General features: G+C 36.8%; 1 protein-coding gene across 1 annotated transcript in view; it reads right to left on the bottom strand.

Moving 5' to 3' along the window:
* LOC132560284 (MAM and LDL-receptor class A domain-containing protein 1-like) overlaps positions 1–21,267 on the bottom strand; it is a 67,943-nt gene that overhangs the window by 40,067 nt on the left and 6,609 nt on the right. Inside the window, exons 5-16 of the mRNA XM_060224949.1 lie at positions 20,982–21,083; positions 20,282–20,369; positions 19,458–19,593; positions 16,024–16,099; positions 15,064–15,258; positions 12,701–12,827; positions 12,210–12,323; positions 9,407–9,510; positions 4,158–4,279; positions 2,397–2,542; positions 1,623–1,733; positions 794–885 (exon numbers count right to left, since the gene is read on the bottom strand). Coding sequence (XP_060080932.1) covers positions 794–885; positions 1,623–1,733; positions 2,397–2,542; positions 4,158–4,279; positions 9,407–9,510; positions 12,210–12,323; positions 12,701–12,827; positions 15,064–15,258; positions 16,024–16,099; positions 19,458–19,593; positions 20,282–20,369; positions 20,982–21,083 — 1,413 coding nt within the window. The remainder of the gene's footprint in view (positions 1–793; positions 886–1,622; positions 1,734–2,396; positions 2,543–4,157; positions 4,280–9,406; positions 9,511–12,209; positions 12,324–12,700; positions 12,828–15,063; positions 15,259–16,023; positions 16,100–19,457; positions 19,594–20,281; positions 20,370–20,981; positions 21,084–21,267) is intronic.

The following is a 21,267-nucleotide window of genomic DNA, read 5'->3' as shown; positions in this document are numbered from 1 at the left end:
ATGGGAGCCAACATCTATTATTTAAACAATCTTTTCCTCTCTCCCCAAGAATGTGTTTGATCAAAATTTAATCAAAATTCCTTCACCCTAAATGATATCAAAACTTTACTTCTTTTTTTCCCCTTGCAGAACCCTGTCTCTCTATACCAAGAGGGTCTGACCTACTGTTTGTAACCACAATTATGTCCCATGCACCCAAGGATGCCCCAGAACAATGTACTGACAGTGACATTAAGCACATGTGTTCATATAATACACTTTTAAACTGGTGTTTAGATCCGTCTATTGAAGGAGAAATGAACTGTGCAAATATAGGCCAGTTGTAGGTAACCGAGAACCTGTTTTGAATGCAAAAGTTGATGGAGTTACCTGATAACATTATTGTGACAGCTTGTTTCACAACCCATAGATGTTTAAACATGTGCTACACTTCCAATTAAAGTTTATAGCAAAAAAAAATACACAAGGCATAAACTGGGTCTGGGTCCTTGGGACAGGAGTGGAAGGTCCAATAGAATAGAGCAAAGTCCTTCATCTTCTGAAGGAATACCAATATCCTGTTCTAATGTAATTTGAAATATACTTGTATGAAAAGGAATGTATTGTGTATAAATGGCGAGTCTCCTACCCTGGGGCAAGAAGAGCTTAGCAAAGAGGAGAAATGGATCAAATTCTTCGAAACACCTCTTCTGAAGGAAGATTCTGTCCTAATTTGGTCTGAAATAGGATGTCCAGATGAAGAAAATCACCAATGAACAATTAAGCCAAACAATATAAACTAGTTTTTACTTACTGATATTGTAGTCCAGTCAAACTGATCGTCCGTGGCCTGTGAAAGGAAACACTGCTCATTGTTGTCATAGCCACAGGAAAATGAAGCATCAGCTGTCAACGAAAAACATTAGAATGAGGCTCCAGCAAGCCATTCTTACCAAGGGTTGGCAGAAACTCTTGGACATACTATCGTAATTATTTCTGTATTGCATATCACCAGTTCTATAGCAAGTATGTGATAATCACAAAAAAGCACAGAAATCTCAATGCTCAATTTCTTTCAATTTCAATGCTCAGTCACTTAACCTCTGTGGCAGGCCAAGATCAATGGGTAATTTCTTATATCAGGACTTTTTCTCCTGATGCCCAATAGGAGTTCATATGGTTATTAGGTTGTGATCTTGATCGTTCCCAAAATGTGACACAGAAATTAAGTCCCAAGAGGTAAGTTACACCCGTGGGTCAATCCTTATATCATGAATGTAATCTCTTGACGCTAAGTAATTCTATATTTGGTTACAGGGGTGGAGATGTCAACTCTTTCAAAGATATAACCTAGAAATTAAGTCCAGAGGGGTGGAGCCAAACCCAAGGGCCAGTTCTTACATCATGTGTTGATCTCTCCCAGCATCGCTAAGTAAGGTTTAGGGACCAGGATCTCGTCTGTATCAAAGTCAACAGGAAACTAAGTGCCAAGGAGTGCTTGTAAAGGTTATAATTCACCAGCAACACATGATCAATTCTGGAGAGTTTCTTGAAAAATTTAATCCATCATCCTTAACCAGTTATTTTCATTGTAAAACCTTTTTCCCTAAAATGTAAATTCCACTTTTTAATAATATTCTTACCTGGTGGTATATCACAGGTAACCCCAGTGTATCGATCATAACATGTACATGTAAACTGTCCATCTTGTGTAGCACTACAGCCTCCATTATAGCATGGGTTATTGGAACAACCTGAAAACAAGAGTACTCATTTCATTCTTATAACAAAAGTAGACAATGGGCTGTAAAACAAAATATATCTTCATAGAATCTATTGTAAACCAACTTTCTTTCCATAAACCAACTTTCTTTCCATAAACCAACTTTCTTTGGCATACAGTTTACTCAAGCATTTGCAAATGAAAGAAATTGCAACAAAAATTTATTTTTGTGACAAACAGATAATGTACACAATATTCTTTGAAGATGTCTGTGGTTTAATATTGAACAATTTAGAGCAGTAATCTTGAACCTATGTCCACAGTATATACAGATGTTACTGATCTGTTTCATAAATCTGTTCAATGTTCAATTCATTCCTAAGGAATAGACAATCTATAAGGACCTATGATTTTTTTTTTGAACAGGTGAAGTTAAATTACATTTTTAATTTGAATTCAGTTTCTTTGCTAAATGAAATTACAGAAAATTTTGCCTTTATTCACTGGAAAAAACATCCTTAAAATTGGACAGATAATTTTAGATATTTCATTTATTTTTGGAAAAAAAAAGATGTTCAGCTTTGTAATCAACATTGGAAACAACATTGGAAACAAAGATTTCATTGGTTATACAGATCAAAATTAATCACTTATATTACAGATACCCAAAAGGGGATTCAAATTAAACACTCACCAGCCAGAACAGAACGGACTCGGAGACTGAAACCCTGGCTGCTCGGACGGTCATTACTAAACTTGCTGTCAAATCGTAGCAACATGAGGTTTTGGTTTCCATCCACAGATGTAATGTAGTTCTCTCCAGCGACATCTCCACATCGTCTAAATGATGATGAATAGCTATATAGCACTTACACACAACAAAATAAGGGTAAAAAAACAGAAAATAAATAAATAAATGTGTTTACAGTAACATGCTGGAAGAGTACAGTGGAGCGGAGCAAAATATTTTGAATAATTATTTATTCAATTAATTGTCTTTGTGAGTTCACAGGTGACTGTTTAGGTCCCTAGGCCACTAGTTACTGCAGATTAACAATTCCTTAAATTTCAATGCACTGTATAGAGCAGAGGAAATGAGAAATGCTATATGGACAGCAGATTTTTACATCCATGAAGAGTTTTTAGTTTTACCATATTTGGGTAATGAGTAGATTCTTGAAATTTCAGTCAATTTGATCCCTTTTAGCCCCGCCATCATCCCTTTGGGGTCATCCAGGGTCAATATGTGTACAACATCAAACTAATCCTATACTAATAATTCTAACTCAATTTGATATATTTCCAACAGAATATAAAACAAATTATGCTTAAAAATGCAACTTTCCTATATAAAGTATAGTAAACTTTTACCCAGGGCAAATACTAGTTCCCCAAGGTCATGAAACTTGACTATTTTGGTAAAGCACTACCTGATCCTTCCATCTAAGTGAAGTATCTGATTCTACTACATTTGAGTATTAAGAATATTTTTGCAGGGGACCAAAATAACTTCCGAAAATTGTAATATTGCAATACCATTAAGAAAAACACCATCTTGTGTAATGGTTATTGAGTCTTAAACAGAAATCGGTGAAAAAGCAAGAGTAGATCTCCATATCAATGCTTTAAAAAATGGCAATAACTCCTTCAAAAATTGCTGATCTACACTGCTGCTGCTTAGGAAAACAACTTAATGTCATGATGAAATAAGCCTACAAAGTTCCAGAAGAAACTGTTTGGGAACCCGAGATCTTCGGACAAGATGAACACTATGAAAACAACAATGGGCAGTAACTCTTCCAAATACAGTCGCAGGAAACTGCCATTTTAGAAAACAACTTCTTGCCTGTGCTTATGCCTTCATGTACTAAGTTCTTTGAAATAGATCAGTTCAAAACTGTGGGAGGAGATCTCATGACAAATCAAAGTTTGAAAACAAACACTTTATCATAATTTTGTCCCAGTTTTTCAGCGAGTATAAAATTTATGGATTTTGTTTTTAGAAACTTGTGTATGGTACGAGTATGTGCATATGTGGAATGTCAACTTGACATTCTCAAAGCTTTTAACTTCATAAATTTTTTCTGTTTTCTTCTTTTTAAAAAAGACACTTGTCTACCCAATAGGGTGTTTTCCTTATCTGTCAAAATAGCCATATACAACTATGGATCACGGGTATCCAAAACATTGAAATTTCAGAATGAACCATCCAGTAGTCCAAGACACAGCCTTTCGTCAGATGAGTATTCAGATTGGTCAATCAGATTTTACAAAATTCATATCATGGTTCTGATTGGTCAATCAGATTGTATATTGTTCATGATATGATCATGATTGGTCAATCAGATTTTACAAAATTCATGCTATGGTCCTGATTGGTCAATCAAATAGGGAATTCATGCTGTTCCTGATAGACCAATCATACTGTATAGATTGAAAGTTTTGAATACCATACCTTGGTCCTGTTTGGCCAAGCAGATTGTATTGAACTTCTAGCCAGTGGTAGCATCTGCCTGCACCGTTATCGCTGAGGTGAAGGTCATCAATATCTAATCGAACATACTCATCAGGATTAGTCTGTAAAATAGAGTAAATTGTAATGACTGAATACATCCGGCTGTATGTCAGACTTCTGACTCAATAATCTGGTAAGGTAGAGGGACATAGTTCTTGTTGTATAGAAATATATAAGGATGGGATTTTTAACGGACATGGGCTATCAGTTGTTATACAATTTAAGATGTAATTTGTCATCACCTTTAGAGAATGTTAAGGAAGAATCATCACTCCTATCTTTTAGAGACTGTTAAGGAAGAATCATCACTCCTATCTTTTAGAAAGTGTTAAGGAAGAATCATCACTCCTATCTTTTAGAGACTGTTAAGGAAGAATCATCACTCCTATCTTTTAGAAAATGTTAAGGAAGAATCATCACTCCTATCTTTTAGAGACTGTTAAGGAAGAATCATCACTCCTATCTTTTAGAAACTTAAGGAAGAATCATCACTCCTATCTTTCAGAGACTTAAGGAAGAATCATCACTCCTATCTTTTAGAGACTGTTAAGGAAGAATCATCACTCCTATCTTTTAGAAACTGTTAAGGAAGAATCATCACTCCTATCTTTTAGAGACTGTTAAGGAAGAATCATCACTCCTATCTTTTAGAAACTGTTAAGGAAGAATCATCACTCCTATCTTTCAGAGACTTAAGGAAGAATCATCACTCCTATCTTTTAGAGACTGTTAAGGAAGAATCATCACTCCTATCTTTTAGAAACTGTTAAGGAAGAATCATCACTCCTATCTTTTAGAAACTGTTAAGGAAGAATCATCACTCCTATCTTTTAGAGACTGTTAAGGAAGAATCATCACTCCTATCTTTTAGAAAATGATAAGGAAGAATCATCACTCCTATCTTTTAGAGACTGTTAAGGAAGAATCATCACTCCTATCTTTTAGAAACTGTTAAGGAAGAATCATCACTCCTATCTTTTAGAGACTGTTAAGGAAGAATCATCACTCCTATCTTTTAGAAAATGATAAGGAAGAATCATCACTCCTATCTTTTAGAGACTGTTAAGGAAGAATCATCACTCCTATCTTTTAGAAACTGTTAAGGAAGAATCATCACTCCTATCTTTTAGAGACTGTTAAGGAAGAATCATCACTCCTATCTTTTAGAGACTGTTAAGGAAGAATCATCACTCCTATCTTTTAGAGACTGTTAAGGAAGAATCATCACTCCTATCTTTTAGAAAATGATAAGGAAGAATCATCACTCCTATCTTTTAGAGACTGTTAAGGAAGAATCATCACTCCTATCTTTTAGAAACTGTTAAGGAAGAATCATCACTCCTATCTTTTAGAGACTGTTAAGGAAGAATCATCACTCCTATCTTTTAGAAACTGTTAAGGAAGAATCATCACTCCTATCTTTTAGAAAATAAGGAAGAATCATCACTCCTATCTTTTAGAGACTGTTAAGGAAGAATCATCACTCCTATCTTTTAGAAACTGTTAAGGAAGAATCATCACTCCTATCTTTTAGAGACTGTTAAGGAAGAATCATCACTCCTATCTTTTAGAAACTGTTAAGGAAGAATCATCACTCCTATCTTTTAGAGACTGTTAAGGAAGAATCATCACTCCTATCTTTTAGAGACTGTTAAGGAAGAATCATCACTCCTATCTTTTAGAGACTGTTAAGGAAGAATCATCACTCCTATCTTTTAGAGACTGTTAAGGAAGAATCATCACTCCTATCTTTTAGAGACTGTTAAGGAAGAATCATCACTCCTATCTTTTAGAGACTGTTAAGGAAGAATCATCACTCCTATCTTTTAGAGACTGTTAAGGAAGAATCATCACTCCTATCTTTTAGAGACTGTTAAGGAAGAATCATCACTCCTATCTTTTAGAGACTGTTAAGGAAGAATCATCACTCCTATCTTTTAGAGACTGTTAAGGAAGAATCATCACTCCTATCTTTTAGAGACTGTTAAGGAAGAATCATCACTCCTATCTTTTAGAGACTGTTAAGGAAGAATCATCACTCCTATCTTTTAGAGACTGTTAAGGAAGAATCATCACTCCTATCTTTCAGAGACTTAAGGAAGAATCATCACTCCTATCTTTTAGAGACTGTTAAGGAAGAATCATCACTCCTATCTTTTAGAAACTGTTAAGGAAGAATCATCACTCCTATCTTTTAGAAACTGTTAAGGAAGAATCATCACTCCTATCTTTTAGAGACTGTTAAGGAAGAATCATCACTCCTATCTTTTAGAGACTGTTAAGGAAGAATCATCACTCCTATCTTTTAGAGACTGTTAAGAATCATCACTCCTATCTTTCAGAGACTGTTAAGGAAGAATCATCACTCCTATCTTTTAGAGACTGTTAAGGAAGAATCATCACTCCTATCTTTTAGAAACTGTTAAGAATCATCACTCCTATCTTTTAGAGACTGTTAAGGAAGAATCATCACTCCTATCTTTTAGAGACTGTTAAGGAAGAATCATCACTCCTATCTTTTAGAGACTGTTAAGGAAGAATCATCACTCCTATCTTTTAGAGACTGTTAAGAATCATCACTCCTATCTTTTAGAGACTGTTAAGGAAGAATCATCACTCCTATCTTTTAGAGACTGTTAAGGAAGAATCATCACTCCTATCTTTTAGAGACTGTTAAGGAAGAATCATCACTCCTATCTTTTAGAGACTGTTAAGGAAGAATCATCACTCCTATCTTTTAGAGACTGTTAAGGAAGAATCATCACTCCTATCTTTTAGAGACTGTTAAGGAAGAATCATCACTCCTATCTTTTAGGCTTCAACATGCAAGAACAGTTCTCCTTTTTATGATGGTCTAAATGTCACCATATAGAAAATTAAGACATTCCTAAAACTATGTGCAATAGCATTTATCTTTCTTATGTAATTGGATATAAGCTAATCTGTAAAGAAAAATACACAAAAAATAGACGTCCTGATAATGGCCGCCTCACAGTTACAAAAGTCGTCCTGATAATGGCTGTCTAACAGTTGCAACACATCGTCCTGATAATGGCTGTCTAACAGTTACAACAGTCGTCCTGATAATGGCTAACAGTTACAACAGTCGTCCTGATAATGGCTGTCTAACAGTTACAACAGACGTCCTGATAATGGTTAACAGTTACAACAGTCGTCCTGATAATGGCTGTCCAACAGTTACAACAGACGTCCTGATAATGGCTGTCTAACAGTTACAACAGTCGTCCTGATAATGGCTAACAGTTACAACAGTCGTCTTGATAATGGCTGTCTAACAGTTACAACAGTCGTCCTGATAATGGCTGTCTAACAGTTACAACAGTCGTCCTGATAATGGCTGTCTAACAGTTACAACAGTCGTCCTGATAATGGCTGTCTAACAGTTACAACAGTCGTCCTGATAATGGCTAACAGTTACAACAGTCGTCCTGATAATGGCTGTCTAACAGTTACAACAGACGTCCTGATAATGGCTGTCTAACAGTTGCAACACATCGTCCTGATAATGGCTGTCTAACAGTTACAACAGTCGTCCTGATAATGGCTAACAGTTACAACAGTCGTCCTGATAATGGCTGTCTAACAGTTGCAACACATCGTCCTGATAATGGCTGTCTAACAGTTACAACAGTCGTCCTGATAATGGCTGTTACAACAGTATAATGGCAGTTACAACAGACGTCCTGATAATGGTTAACAGTTACAACAGTCGTCCTGATAATGGCTGTCCAACAGTTACAACAGACGTCCTGATAATGGCTGTCTAACAGTTACAACAGTCGTCCTGATAATGGCTAACAGTTACAACAGTCGTCTTGATAATGGCTGTCTAACAGTTACAACAGTCGTCCTGATAATGGCTGTCTAACAGTTACAACAGTCGTCCTGATAATGGCTAACAGTTACAACAGTGGTCCTGATAATGGTTAACAGTTACAACAGTCGTCTTGATAATGGCTGTCTAACAGTTACAACAGTCGCCCTGATAATGGCTAACAGTTACAACAGTCGTCTTGATAATGGCTGTCTAACAGTTACAACAGTCGCCCTGATAATGGCTAACAGTTACAACAGTCGTCTTGATAATGGCTGTCTAACAGTTACAACAGTCGTCCTGATAATGGCTGTCTAACAGTTACAACAGTCGTCCTGATAATGGCTGTCTAACAGTTACAACAGTCGTCCTGATAATGGCTAACAGTTACAACAGTCGTCCTGATAATGGCTGTCTAACAGTTACAACAGTCGTCCTGATAATGGCTGTCTAACAGTTACAACAGTCGTCCTGATAATGGCTGCCGCACAGTTACAACAGTCGTCCTGATAATGGCTGTCTAACAGTTACAACATGTCGCCCTGATAATGGCTAACAGTTACAACATGTCGCCCTGATAATGGCTGTCTAACAGTTACAACAGTCCTGATAATGGCTAACAGTTACAACAGTCGTCCTGATAATGGCTGTCTAACAGTTACAACAGACGTCCTGATAATGGTTAACAGATACAACAGTCGTCCTGATAATGGCTAACAGTTACAACAGTCGTCCTGATAATGGCTGTCTAACAGTTACAACAGTCGTCCTGATAATGGCTGTCTAACAGTTACAACAGTCGCCCTGATAATGGCCGTCTAACAGTTACAACAGTGGTCCTGATAATGGCTGTCTAACAGTTACAACAGTCGTCCTGATAATGGCTAACAGTTACAACAGTGGTCCTGATAATGGCTGCCAAACAGTTACAACATATTGACATTAAAACTACAACGTGTTGTTAGACGTTGAGATGCCTTATTTCCTCATGTTAATTATACACTGTTGTTTTAATAAAACAATAAGCCCAGAGGTCTCAACATTTTACTCCAACTTAAGTAAAGGGAGGTGATTATCACAGAATTTCAGTTTTTTCCTTTGGATTTATGAAAATTTTTATCTGGAAATTTGGTTAAACATTTCACATGAACGACACCCATTGGGGAAAATGTGTAAATGACACTACAACTGTTAGTATTTTAGTTGCATTGACTTCTGGTTAAGAAGTCATATTATATTTCAAAATTTTCAAGCGTGTCATTTTAATCATCAAAGCGTAACAAACATCAAATGTCTTAACCTGCCTTTAAGATAAACGTCGTATGTCCTGTACAGAGAAGAACACATAACCTACCTTGACAAGCCAGGTGCATCCTGTATCCACATTATAGTTAGCTGGGTAGTTTGGACTTTGGATAGTTGCTGGACCACTAGATACGTCAATAATCCCACCACATACTGTTCAATACAAAAAATGGGCATCAAATGAAGCATATAGCTACACCCAAAATTAAAACAAAGAGGCCCAGTGAGGCTTCACCGCTCACAATGTATTACAAGAGGCTTAGAGAGCCTTCACCGCTCACAAAGTATTACAAGAGGCCTAGTGGGCCTTCACCGCTCACAAAGTATTACAAGAGGCTTAGAGAGCCTTCATCGCTCACAAAGTATTACAAGAGGCCTTGTAAGCCTTCACCGCTCAGAAAGTATTACAAGAGGCTTAGAGAGCCTTCACCACTCACAAAGTATTACAAGAGGCTTAGAGAGCCTTCATCGCTCACAAAGTATTACAAGAGGCTTAGAGAGCCTTCATCACTCACAAAGTATTACAAGAGGCCTAGTGGGCCTTCACCGCTCAGAAAGTATTACAAGAGGCCTAGTGAGCCTTCACTGCTTACAAAGTATAACAAGAGGCCTAGTGAGCCTTCACTGCTTACAAAGTATAACAAGAGGCCTAGTGAGCCTTCACTGCTCACAAAGTATTACAAGAGGCCTAGTGGGCCTTCACCGCTCAGAAAGTATTACAAGAGGCCTAGTGAGCCTTCACTGCTTACAAAGTATTACAAGAGGCCTAGTGGGCCTTCACCGCTCACAAAGTATTACAAGAGGCCTAGTGGGCCTTCACCGCTCAGAAAGTATTACAAGAGGCCTAGAGAGCCTTCACTGCTTACAAAGTATAACAAGAGGCCTAGTGAGCCTTCACTGCTCACAAAGTATAACAAGAGGGCTAGTGAGCCTTCACCACTCATAAAGTATTACAAGAGGCCTAGTGGGCCTTCACCGCTCACAAAGTATTACAAGAGGGCTAGTGAGCCTTCACCACTCACAAAGTATTACAAGAGGTCTAGTGAGCCGTCAATGCTCAGAAAGTATTACAAGAGGCCTAGTGAGCCTTCACTGCTTACAAAGTATAACAAGAGGGCTAGTGAGCCTTCACTGCTCATAAAGTATAACAAGAGGGCTAGTGAGCCTTCACCACTCACAAAGTATTACAAGAGGCCTAGTGAGCCTTCACCACTCATAAAGTATTACAAGAGGCCTAGTGGGCCTTCACCGCTCACAAAGTATTACAAGAGGGCTAGTGAGCCTTCACCACTCACAAAGTATTACAAGAGGTCTAGTGAGCCGTCAATGCTCACAAAGTATTACAAGAGGCCTTGTGAGCCTTCACCGCTCACAAAGTATAACAAGAAACCTTGTGAGGCTTCAATGCTCACAAAGTATTCAATCTCTATCACACATTCAAAGTGGGTATATCCCTCTAATCTAACCATTAAGTTGATAATACTCAAGGATTGTTTATCAGTTGATGCAATATTTTCTGAAAGACAACTCTGAACTGTGTGACCGGACACGGCCAAGGTCATTTTTATTAACTTTGTCAGGATTTGTCCTAGGAACCTACCTGATAAATCATTCTAGGCTACTTGGTTATTCAAAAGTTGTTTGAAGATTAAGAAATTCAGCCCCCATGACCTTGAATATGGGTCAAGGTTATTTCATTTCACAAACTTTGTTGATCTTTATTGTCTACATTTTATACTTATATTGACACAATGCAGAACTTTTTTCTCACCAAGAACTAATTGAAAGTAAATATTTTATACCAACAATATTAAATCCAATCTGGAGAAAGTTCCATAGATTTCATAATTGACCATTTTTTTTTTTTTTTGCCATGGAAACATTTTCACAGAAAGGGAAATAATTTTAATCAAAGTGGTTGAGAAATGAAAACATACATGAGGTATTGGCTAAGAAGTCGTTTGAACTCTGCGGTTATACAACTGTAATCACCTCAATAGATAATGTATATAACAGATCCCTGTACCTAATCAAATTGTAGTATGGCACGTAAACATTTGTGATTGATGCCATAACCTTTGATATTCTTATTATCATACATGGATAATGACAAGTTCTGTGCACATGGTATCACATTATGAATGAAGAACCAAACATGGAGTTTGAATTGTGCTTTTCAAAATACCTCTGTAAACATGGTCTTCATTGCAATCTTTGTCACATTTTTGAGATTTTCTTTTATTGGAATATTAAAGGCTGAAATTTTGTATTTTAACAAATGATATAGGAAAGTACAAAAATTTGGCTGTTCATTATTATATTACCCCTAGGGTAGATACAATTCATAGATATAGCTAGCTCCCCACGTCCTAACATGATGCATGTCAAGTTTGGTCAAAATTGGCCCAGTAATTTTGGAGAAGAAAATAAAAATGTAAATACATATTTGCATAACATATGCAACACTGCCCCCAGTTTCAGAAAATTGGCCCAGTTGTTTTGTAGAAGATTTTTTTTTGAAATGTGTAAGTTGACAAGACAGACAACGGGATGAGAGAGGCCACTGTAAAGCATAACCCCACTTGGCCTTTCAGGCTAGGTGAACTAAAAAAGGGTGACTTTGACCTTGACCCCACAACTCTTAAACTCAAATGTATAAAAGACTTTTTGATGCTTTTAAAAGGGTGTGCAGTTTGACAAGAATCCCTCATGGTATGAAGCACTGACACTGTCAGATTAACAGAGGGACGGACGGACGCCTAGACGGACGGACGGAAAGAAAAACTATAGTCCGCTTGGTTTTCCTATTGTTTGATGTTTAGTAATCTTAATTTGCTAAAAAAAATACATACTATTGTCAGTGTCAACTTGTTCACATAGGTCCCCCATCAAGCCATCTGGACACAGGCACTGACATGTATGGTCTTGAAATCCTCCGTTTTCACAAAGTTTTACCGCACAATTCTCTGAATAAAAACATTATCACTTAAAAACCAAGCAAGCCATGAAAACAATTATGAAATGTGAATATTTGAAAATATTTTTTCTTAAATTTAAGAAATACAAAGTTAAGTTGAATATATAGATGTGTACTCTTAAAAATTTACTTAAGTATGCAAAAAGTGAGACAGGTTTTTAAAAATATATTAAATTTAATAAAACTTGATTATAATGAGGTACTTTAACTCGATAAAAAAACTTCCAAATTCAAGAGATAAAATTTCTTGATTAGGTTGAATCTGAAGCAACACTTTAGGAAGTATATTAACATGGACCAAGTCAGAGATTTGACAAGATTTGATAAAGTATTGAATCAAGAGATAGACATCATACACAAACTTACGAGCACACTGATAGGCAGCCGTTATATCCTTCACATCATAAAATGTCAAACCACCAGCAGAATCAGCCAAGAAGTCCAAACGCCTGTCTTTGAACTCCATTGTTGGTTGACCATTAGTGGAAAAAGCCTGAAAAATAAAACAAAAGTGAGCAAGGACTGACATAGGTATCTAAATCTATAGAAGGATTAATGTATCAAGGCCTACATGTCATATCCTAACTTTATTTCAAAAAGTGGTCATGGGTGACCTTTGTCCTTCACCAATGACCATCAAAAAATGTTAACCTTCAAGTTTAAATCCATGGTGTCAAAATTAAATCTGTCCATGGATTCATAAGTTATTTTGTACATCAGGTTATCACAGACAAACCAACAGACAATGAGATAGCTATATACATATGTATACCCCTACCCTTTAAGTGGGGTATATAAAAATAGAATGAAAATGTCTTTCCAAGCTCAAGCTGCTCCATAATATGGAAATTCTAATTCTAAAGAAAATAATGTGATTGTCTAAAAATCTTTAATCTATACATTTTAACATTTTGAAAGAAAGTCAACAATCATACTTTTAAGAACTAGGATTGTTCCCATAGAGGAACTCTCAAATGGAAACAAAATGAGGCCAATCAAATTAAGAATTTGTTGATGCAATGCAAGACTGTTTGCACTAACAAAACATAAGCAGAAAACATCTTTAAAATACAAACAATTTTTTAAAAGGGAATAGGTATAAGTAAAATTTTGGAACCAGTTTTTTTGGTGAAATAGAACTATATATTATGTCGTAAATGGAATTCTTGATACGGCTGGATTTCATTTGCTGTTACTATAAATACCCTCCTGGCAGCTGTACTACAATTTCTGGTAGAAAATGTCATTTTAAGGTACTTTCGAATGACTTTTCACAATCAAGACCTAACTTTATGGTCTTAGAATTCAATTTGGCTCCAAGAAATGTCTTTCATTTTAACACTGATCCTGACGCAAGCTGATCAGAATTTATCTAAAACAATGATTAATCCAAATACAGGATTTTGCTTGAGACATCCTATCAAAATTAAACATAATACAATCTGACAATCTACGTGGTATATAAACCAGTGTGGTATGATAAAGTGAAGCCCATGGCAAAGTGAAGTTCGTTTCACCATGATTAGAAATATCTTTCTGATACCTTTAAGAAACAGTGGTAACACACCTCAACTGTCACTATACCAGATACAACTCGCAACAACATGACATCCCAAACATTTTTGCCTGGTGACCATTTCGTTTCACTGATCACTTGAAAAATTAAATAGACACAACTAGGAACAGAGAGGAAATTGCATATTCAGTTTTGGGAAATTATCCTTCAATATATCAAGAAATAGTGATAACAAGGACTGTATACGGACAGGCTGACAAGACACAGACAAATAATGGATAAAGGGCGCTTTGGACAGACCACCAAGCGACTTCATGATGAACCATAAAGTTATCTTAAAAAGCTTTATGATATACAAACTCTGAAATATTGTTGAATCAAATGCTGTTTAGGACAAGACAATGTCATTATGTGGTTTTCAAGCCTACCAAATTTCAAAGATGTCAATCACCTTCCATCAAAAGAGTCTGGCCTTGCAATCAGTTTTAACAGTTTCAATCATAAATTGACGTATGTCTGTCACAGTGAAGGCACACATATCTAAGAAATGATCCCCCGTAGCATGTCTGTCACAGATTAGTCAGTCTTGTCCCAATTAAGTTGTTTACAACATGCACGATGCCACCTAGTGGTAGGATGGATAAACGTATTTCAGAACCAGTCGGTTGCAGTTCAATGCACACCCGTAAACTTTGACCTCTGATCAATGTATGGTGTAGGTAATAACAAGGAAATTGGGATCATTAGGACTAGGTGGCTGTGATACAACAAAACGAAAGTGAAGTGTCTAATTTAGACCTGCAGTTGTAATTTTGAGATGGTTGTTAAGCGTCGGGACTGAAATCGCTTTCTCAGAGTACTTTCTTACTCAAAGATCAATTTATATAACTGCAGCAGAAATATGGTCCAACAAAAACTAGTTATTTCTTGGGGGTATTTCAGCTATGGTACATCTTCAATTTGGGCATTTTAATTCATTATGTAATTCGTAAGTCCCCCAAGAATTCTATTTGGCAGTAAATAGTTAAGTTGCCTCTCTTCTGGTACATAGTTCGACCAGCAGCTTCGATATCTTGACAGTCTAAGCATTTATTTGTTGGCCGGTAATACTGAAGTTATGGCAAGCACTACAGCTGTTATAGCCCCTTAGCCGCAATGTGCCTCCGCGTAATTTGTTCATAAACTAGTTTTTTTCTATCCATAAGACACTTACCGTCAGACTGTACTGGAGAACCGATTCGTGGTCATAATTATTGTTGTCCAGCGTGTTGTCTTTGATCATGTTATTGTTACCTTGCCCTCCTTGAATATTATTCCACAGCATAGTAACATAGTTATCCCTGTCACTACGAGACTGTTCGTGCATCTGACCAATGGCATGGCACATCTCATGAATAGTTATGCTGTTCTGTTTTTTTTTAATGAAAATAAAAAAGATCATAAGATTTTTTTTTAAAGACTACACTTTAATGAAAATAAGGTTTTTGCCCTGTTGATCAGGCGAGCTAAATTGAAATGAAAATTTATGTATCAAAAGATAGCTTTAGAAAGAGGAGATAATCTATAGGTGTGCCAAGGAAGATAATCTGGCATTATGCCAAGAAAGGGAGAGAACCTGAAGCATGTCAGTAAGAAAAGGTAATCTGGTAGTGTCAGGTAGGTTGTAAGGGAAGGGAGATAATTGCTAGTGTCTGGAAAGAGAAAACCCAGACGTGTTTAAAGTTGGAATGATAATCTGCTAGGTTGTAAGGAAAGGGAGATAATTGCTAGTGTCTGGAAAGAGATAAAGTCATGTTTCAGGTAGGAGAGAACCTGCTTGGTTGTAAAGGAAGGGAGATAACTGCTAGTGTCTGGAAAGAGAGATAACCCAGTAGTGTTTCAGGTTGGAGAGATAATCTGCTAGGTTGTAAGGGAAGGGAGATATCTGCTAGTGTCTGGAAAGAGAGATAACCCAGTCATGTTTCAGGTTGGAGAGATAATCTGGTGGTATACATGGAAATGCAGATGATCCGATAATTTGCTGGGATAGTGTTAATCTGGTTGTTTGTCAGAATAGATTATCTATTGAATATTCAAAGGCAAATAAGCTAGTTGTGCAAAAGGATAGGTAGTTTTGGTCATGTGTCATAAAAAATAGTTGGGACGGTAATATTATTTAGCTTATGATACTTACTGTTACACACCCTGGTGCTTGCAAACTCAGGTCTTGTTTGGCAGAAAACACTCTCCCGACATAGGACCAACATCCACTGTAATCCAAAGGAGTTTTTAGGAGTTTACTTTTTGGTCTTGTATCTTCATTGCATAAATGTTAGGGAAAATGATTTATTGTTGCTGATACTGCATTAATAAACTGACCAATTTCAATATCCCTCATTCAATATTATTGGAGAAGATTTTACAGTATTTTACACAGTTACACAGTGGAGTTACACAGTGGTGTTACACAGTGGAGTTACACAATGGAGTTACACAGTGGAGTTACAGTGATGTTACACAGTGGAGTTACACAGTGGAGTTACACAGTGGAGTTACACAGTGATGTTACACAGTGGAGTTACAGTGATTTACACAGTGGAGTTACACAGGGAGTTACACAGTGGAGTTACACAGTGGAGTTACACAGTGGAGTTACACAGTGATGTTACACAGTGGAGTAACAGTGATGTTACACAGTGGAGTTACAGTGATTTACACAGTGGAGTTACACAGGGAGTTACACAGTGGAGTTACACAGTGGAGTTACACAGTGGAGTTACACAGTGATGTTACACAGTGGAGTTACACAGTGGAGTTACACAGTGATGTTACACAGTGGAGTTACACAGTGGAGTTACACAGTGGAGTTACACAGTGGAGTTAGTGATGTTGCACAGGGGAGTTACAGTGATGTTACACAGTGGAGTTAGTGATGTTACACAGTGGAGTTACACAGTGGAGTTACACAGTGGAGTTACACAGTGGAGTTACACAGTGGAGTTACAGTGATGTTACACAGTGGAGTTAGTGATGTTACACAGTGGAGTTACAGTGATGTTACACAGTGGAGTTACAGTGATGTTACACAGTGGAGTTACACAGTGGAGTTACACAGTGGAGTTACACATTGGAGTTACACAGTGGAGTTACACAGTGGAGTTACACAGTGGTGTTACACAGTGGAGTTACACAGTGGAGTTACACAGTGGAATTACACAGTGGTGTTACACAGTGGTGTTACACAGTGGAGTTACAGTGGAGTTACACAGTGGAGTTACACAGTGGAGTTGCACAGCGATGTTACACAGTGGAGTTACAGAGTGGTGTTACTCAGTGCAGTTACACAGTAGAGTTACACAGTGGAGTTACACATTGGAGTTATATAGTGGATAGCGGTGTTACACAGTTGAGTTATATAGTGGTGTTACACAGTTGAGTTATATAGTGGAGTTACACAGTTGAGTTATATAGTGGATAGTGGAGTTACACAGTGGAGTTATATAGTGGATAGTGGAGTTACACAGTGGAGTTATATAGTGGACAGTAATGACCGAGACTATAAAGAATCAGATGAAGCTGACATCTTGAAACATTGTATGGATTGATACATCATGGAACATCAATAAAATTAAAGGAAAATTGATATGAATTGGTATGAACACTCATACCATAATACAGCGTAAAAGATGTTCCACTGAGATAGGAAGATGTGACTTAAAATATGGATGAGGTGCCAAAAAATCTTTTTAAAAAAAGGAAGATGTAGTGCAAAGGAAAAGGTTGTGCCACAGAAGTCATGGTATAAATAATAATTGGAAATGAAACGCTGTCAAAAGCCTTATTCAGCGAGATAGGAAATGCTTTAAAAAACTCCTGCCCAGCGAGTTTGTTGAGATACCTTGTCAAAGAGCCTAGACATGAGTGCGATATCTTGCAGCTCTAGTTGATATTATAGGATGTTTGAAGAGTTAATAATACATGTGAAGGATGGGACAGAAGATGAGATTAAAGTCTGTTCTAGAAATGCTGGAATCAGTAATTTGACTAGTTTCTATGGTAACAAAAGTAATATCAAAACTGGAAAGGATACCAGAAGGCACTGCTTTATTACTTGATTGATGTGTAGAAATTTTCATAGAGTTACTCTGAATGGTTTTACTACTGAAACACTGAAATCAGCAATGTTGATTATTTGTTTCCATGGTAACCATGAAACTGTTGAATTTTGGACTGTTTCAACAAAAATCACCTCCTGCACAGATAGAACAAATTTGTATATCCTCTACCAACATTCATTGGGTGGGGGAAGACAGATTAAGGACCAACATCAGGGATACAGTGTACTGGCAATACATAGCAGGAATCAAAACCAAGTGACGAAGAAAACTATTTGTGACGAGGACACATCCCAGACAATGTTGGGTTAGAGAACACTCAAATCAACCAATAGACTAGAAAATAGGATACAAGTTTTACATAGCCTTTCACTGGGCTTAACAAAAATATTTTCAGCTACTCGTCTGTCGGGCAAGTGAAAGTTGAAATTCACTTGCCCGAATCCAATATTAACTCACCCCAAAGAAAAAAGGCAACAAAACATAATTTAGGGAACTCATAATATATAATAATGATATAATATAATAGGTTTTCGTGTAGTCTGGATCAGCCGGAGTCTTCACACGTGGTGTAAACAAGGATACTACACCAATGTATTTGATCGACTATCGGTGGATTTAAATTAGTTTTAAGAGTGTTTAAGTTGATAAACGTCATTTATTATGGAATATTCAATAGTCAGAACTACAAATTTCACTCGCCTGTCGGACAAGTAGCTGAAACAAATCACTCGCCCTCAAGTAGCTTCGACTTGTATTGACAAGCGGACTAGTGGATTTTTCTAACCCTGCTTTCAAGGGACATTGATCAACCCAAAACAATATGGAAAATTGGATTTCTGTTCATTTGGACAAACCCAGTGATAGTGATTTTGTACTGAATCAGATAAAAAATGTTATTTGATCCATGGAAATATTGAACATAGATTTCAATTTCATGGAAATTTAAGTAAATAAGAGAAACTGTTTTTAAACGGGATCTTTGAATGTATGTGGAGTGGTGCCTGTTTAACCTTTACATATAGATAATCCATCATAATGAATTTTGGAAGCTGAGGATTTTATATGTATGAACCGAGTATAAATACAATTCACATTTATGAATAGAATATAAGTATTTCGGCAACAACTTGATAATATGTACAGAAATGTTGTTCAGGTAGTACCGAAAAGATCACATGTGATCTAAATCTATATGTTTGATGTCGACAAACTTCAAGTTACATTCTTTCATAGATCAACATCGCAAGATGGCATTAAGTGTATGTATGCAGATGTAAAATCATGCAGTCTATTTCTTTCAGCGAAGTCAAAAGTTTTTGCAACACATGTCGGCAATTTTGTTATCAGCAACTTTTAGTGCAAGTGATAAATTATTTTCTCGTGAGAGATTCAGTGATTTTCAAATTTTAAGGAACTTTCATAAAGCCAAACAACATAGGTGTTTTAAATTCATGGTTTAGTTCATACACACAATATTTTTTTACATACATTACTTTACAGGGCTACTAACCTTTCACTAAAGAAATTGATATATGAACTGTGTCCAAGTGAATTGGGATCAGTTGAGCCCCTTGGTAGAAATCTCACACAGGTCTTGGCTGTCATTTCTGCAATGGCTCCCTCAATAACGGCTCTCTGAGAGGTTGCTGAAACAGTAAATGTTATCACATGAAGGCTATTTCACTACCAGGTTATCACGTGAAAGCTATTTCACTACCAGGTTATCACATGAAAACTATTTCACTACCAGGTTATCACATGAAAGCTATTTCACTACCAGGTTATCACATGAAAACTATTTCACTACCAGGTTATCACATGAAAGCTATTTCACTACCAGGTTATCACATGAAAGCTATTTCACTACCAGGTTATCACATGAAAGCTATTTCACTACCAGGTTATCACATGAAAGCTATTTCACTACCAGGTTATCACATGAAAGCTATTTCACTACCAGGTAAGTTTGATAATTTTGCATCTTGTAAAATACTTTTAATTAGGTTCAATTTCAGCAACAAAATACACATTTAGAGCTTAGAACCACCACATGAATTGAACATGGGTCTCTGGCATGATAATCTCTCTTACAACTAGTACACGGTCAGTTGAGCGACAGACCGTATTTAATATGTAAAAGCCACACCAATCCTCTCCCTTACCTTAATAGGAATTGCACACGCAATCTGTACATAATATCATCCAATATTTAAATTTTCAAAAAAACTTTCAATACTATATAGCACAAAACAAAAATGCTCTAGATCTGGAAAGTTGGACACCAGTCGAATGTTCTTGTGTAGAAAGTCTGAAAATTTAACATTTCAAACTCACAGAAACTGGTGCTAATTTCATAAGGTACAATGCCTTGGGGCCAGAAGGTATTCGTGTTTGTAACAAAATTCCTCTTTTCTTCTCCAGGCTGAAAATGGAAAACAAATAAGTGATATTGTTGTGATGAAGAAAGATTACCACATTGATAGAATTCTCAATGTTTATACTGAAGGAAAAGTATTCAAAAGAAATAAGGCAGCAGACAGCAGCCTGTAAAAATCCTTTTCTTAAAGATGTACTGATATAGTAAGAACAAAGGGCTACAGTAGACATAGGGTCCTACAGTAGACATAGGGTCCCACAGTAGACAGTGTCCCACAGTAGACATAGGGTCCTACAGTAGACATAGGGTCCTACAGTAGACAGGGTCCTACAGTAGACATAGGGTCCTACAGTAGACATACGGTCCTACAGTGGACATAGGGTCCTGCAGTAGACATAGGGTCCTACAGTATACAGAGTCCTACAGTAGACATAGGGTCCTACAGTAGACAGGGTCCTACAGAATCGGGTTGTAGCACTTGAGCCAAGTTTAGATATTGATTGCTGGAACATTTCAGAAAACCTTTAATATTTGCATACATCATGCCTCACTATCAGGCAAACAGGAGCAGTGGTGGGAGAGGGGGTTCATACAGAAAGGTACATATTAACCTATCATTACGATTTTTCTGTATAATTTTTCTGTTGAAGTACATACATGTTCAGACTCGAGGCCCAACTCTACTTTCTGCCAGTGTGTTAACTTGTGTGAATCCATTCTATCCTTCTGTGCTTTGTAGGTTTTGTTTAATCCAGCACCCTGAAATAATTACAGATATAGCAAGCAGTTTAATATCACAATCACTTTGATGAAATATACGAGACTTTACATGGATAAAATGCAGTAAAAGCCAACATTATAGGGAGGTCCTATTTTGCTCTTTTTAAAGATGTATTAAAACTGATAAAATACCATGAAAATACACCAGATCTACCAAAAAAGG

This window comes from Ylistrum balloti, unplaced genomic scaffold (genome assembly GCF_031769215.1).
Source record: "Ylistrum balloti isolate Yb309-2 unplaced genomic scaffold, AGI_CSIRO_Ybal_v1 Utg371044, whole genome shotgun sequence".
NCBI lineage: Eukaryota > Metazoa > Mollusca > Bivalvia > Pectinida > Pectinidae > Ylistrum > Ylistrum balloti.
Note: the sequence above shows the minus strand (reverse complement) of the source record. Positions and strands in the feature narration are given on the sequence as shown.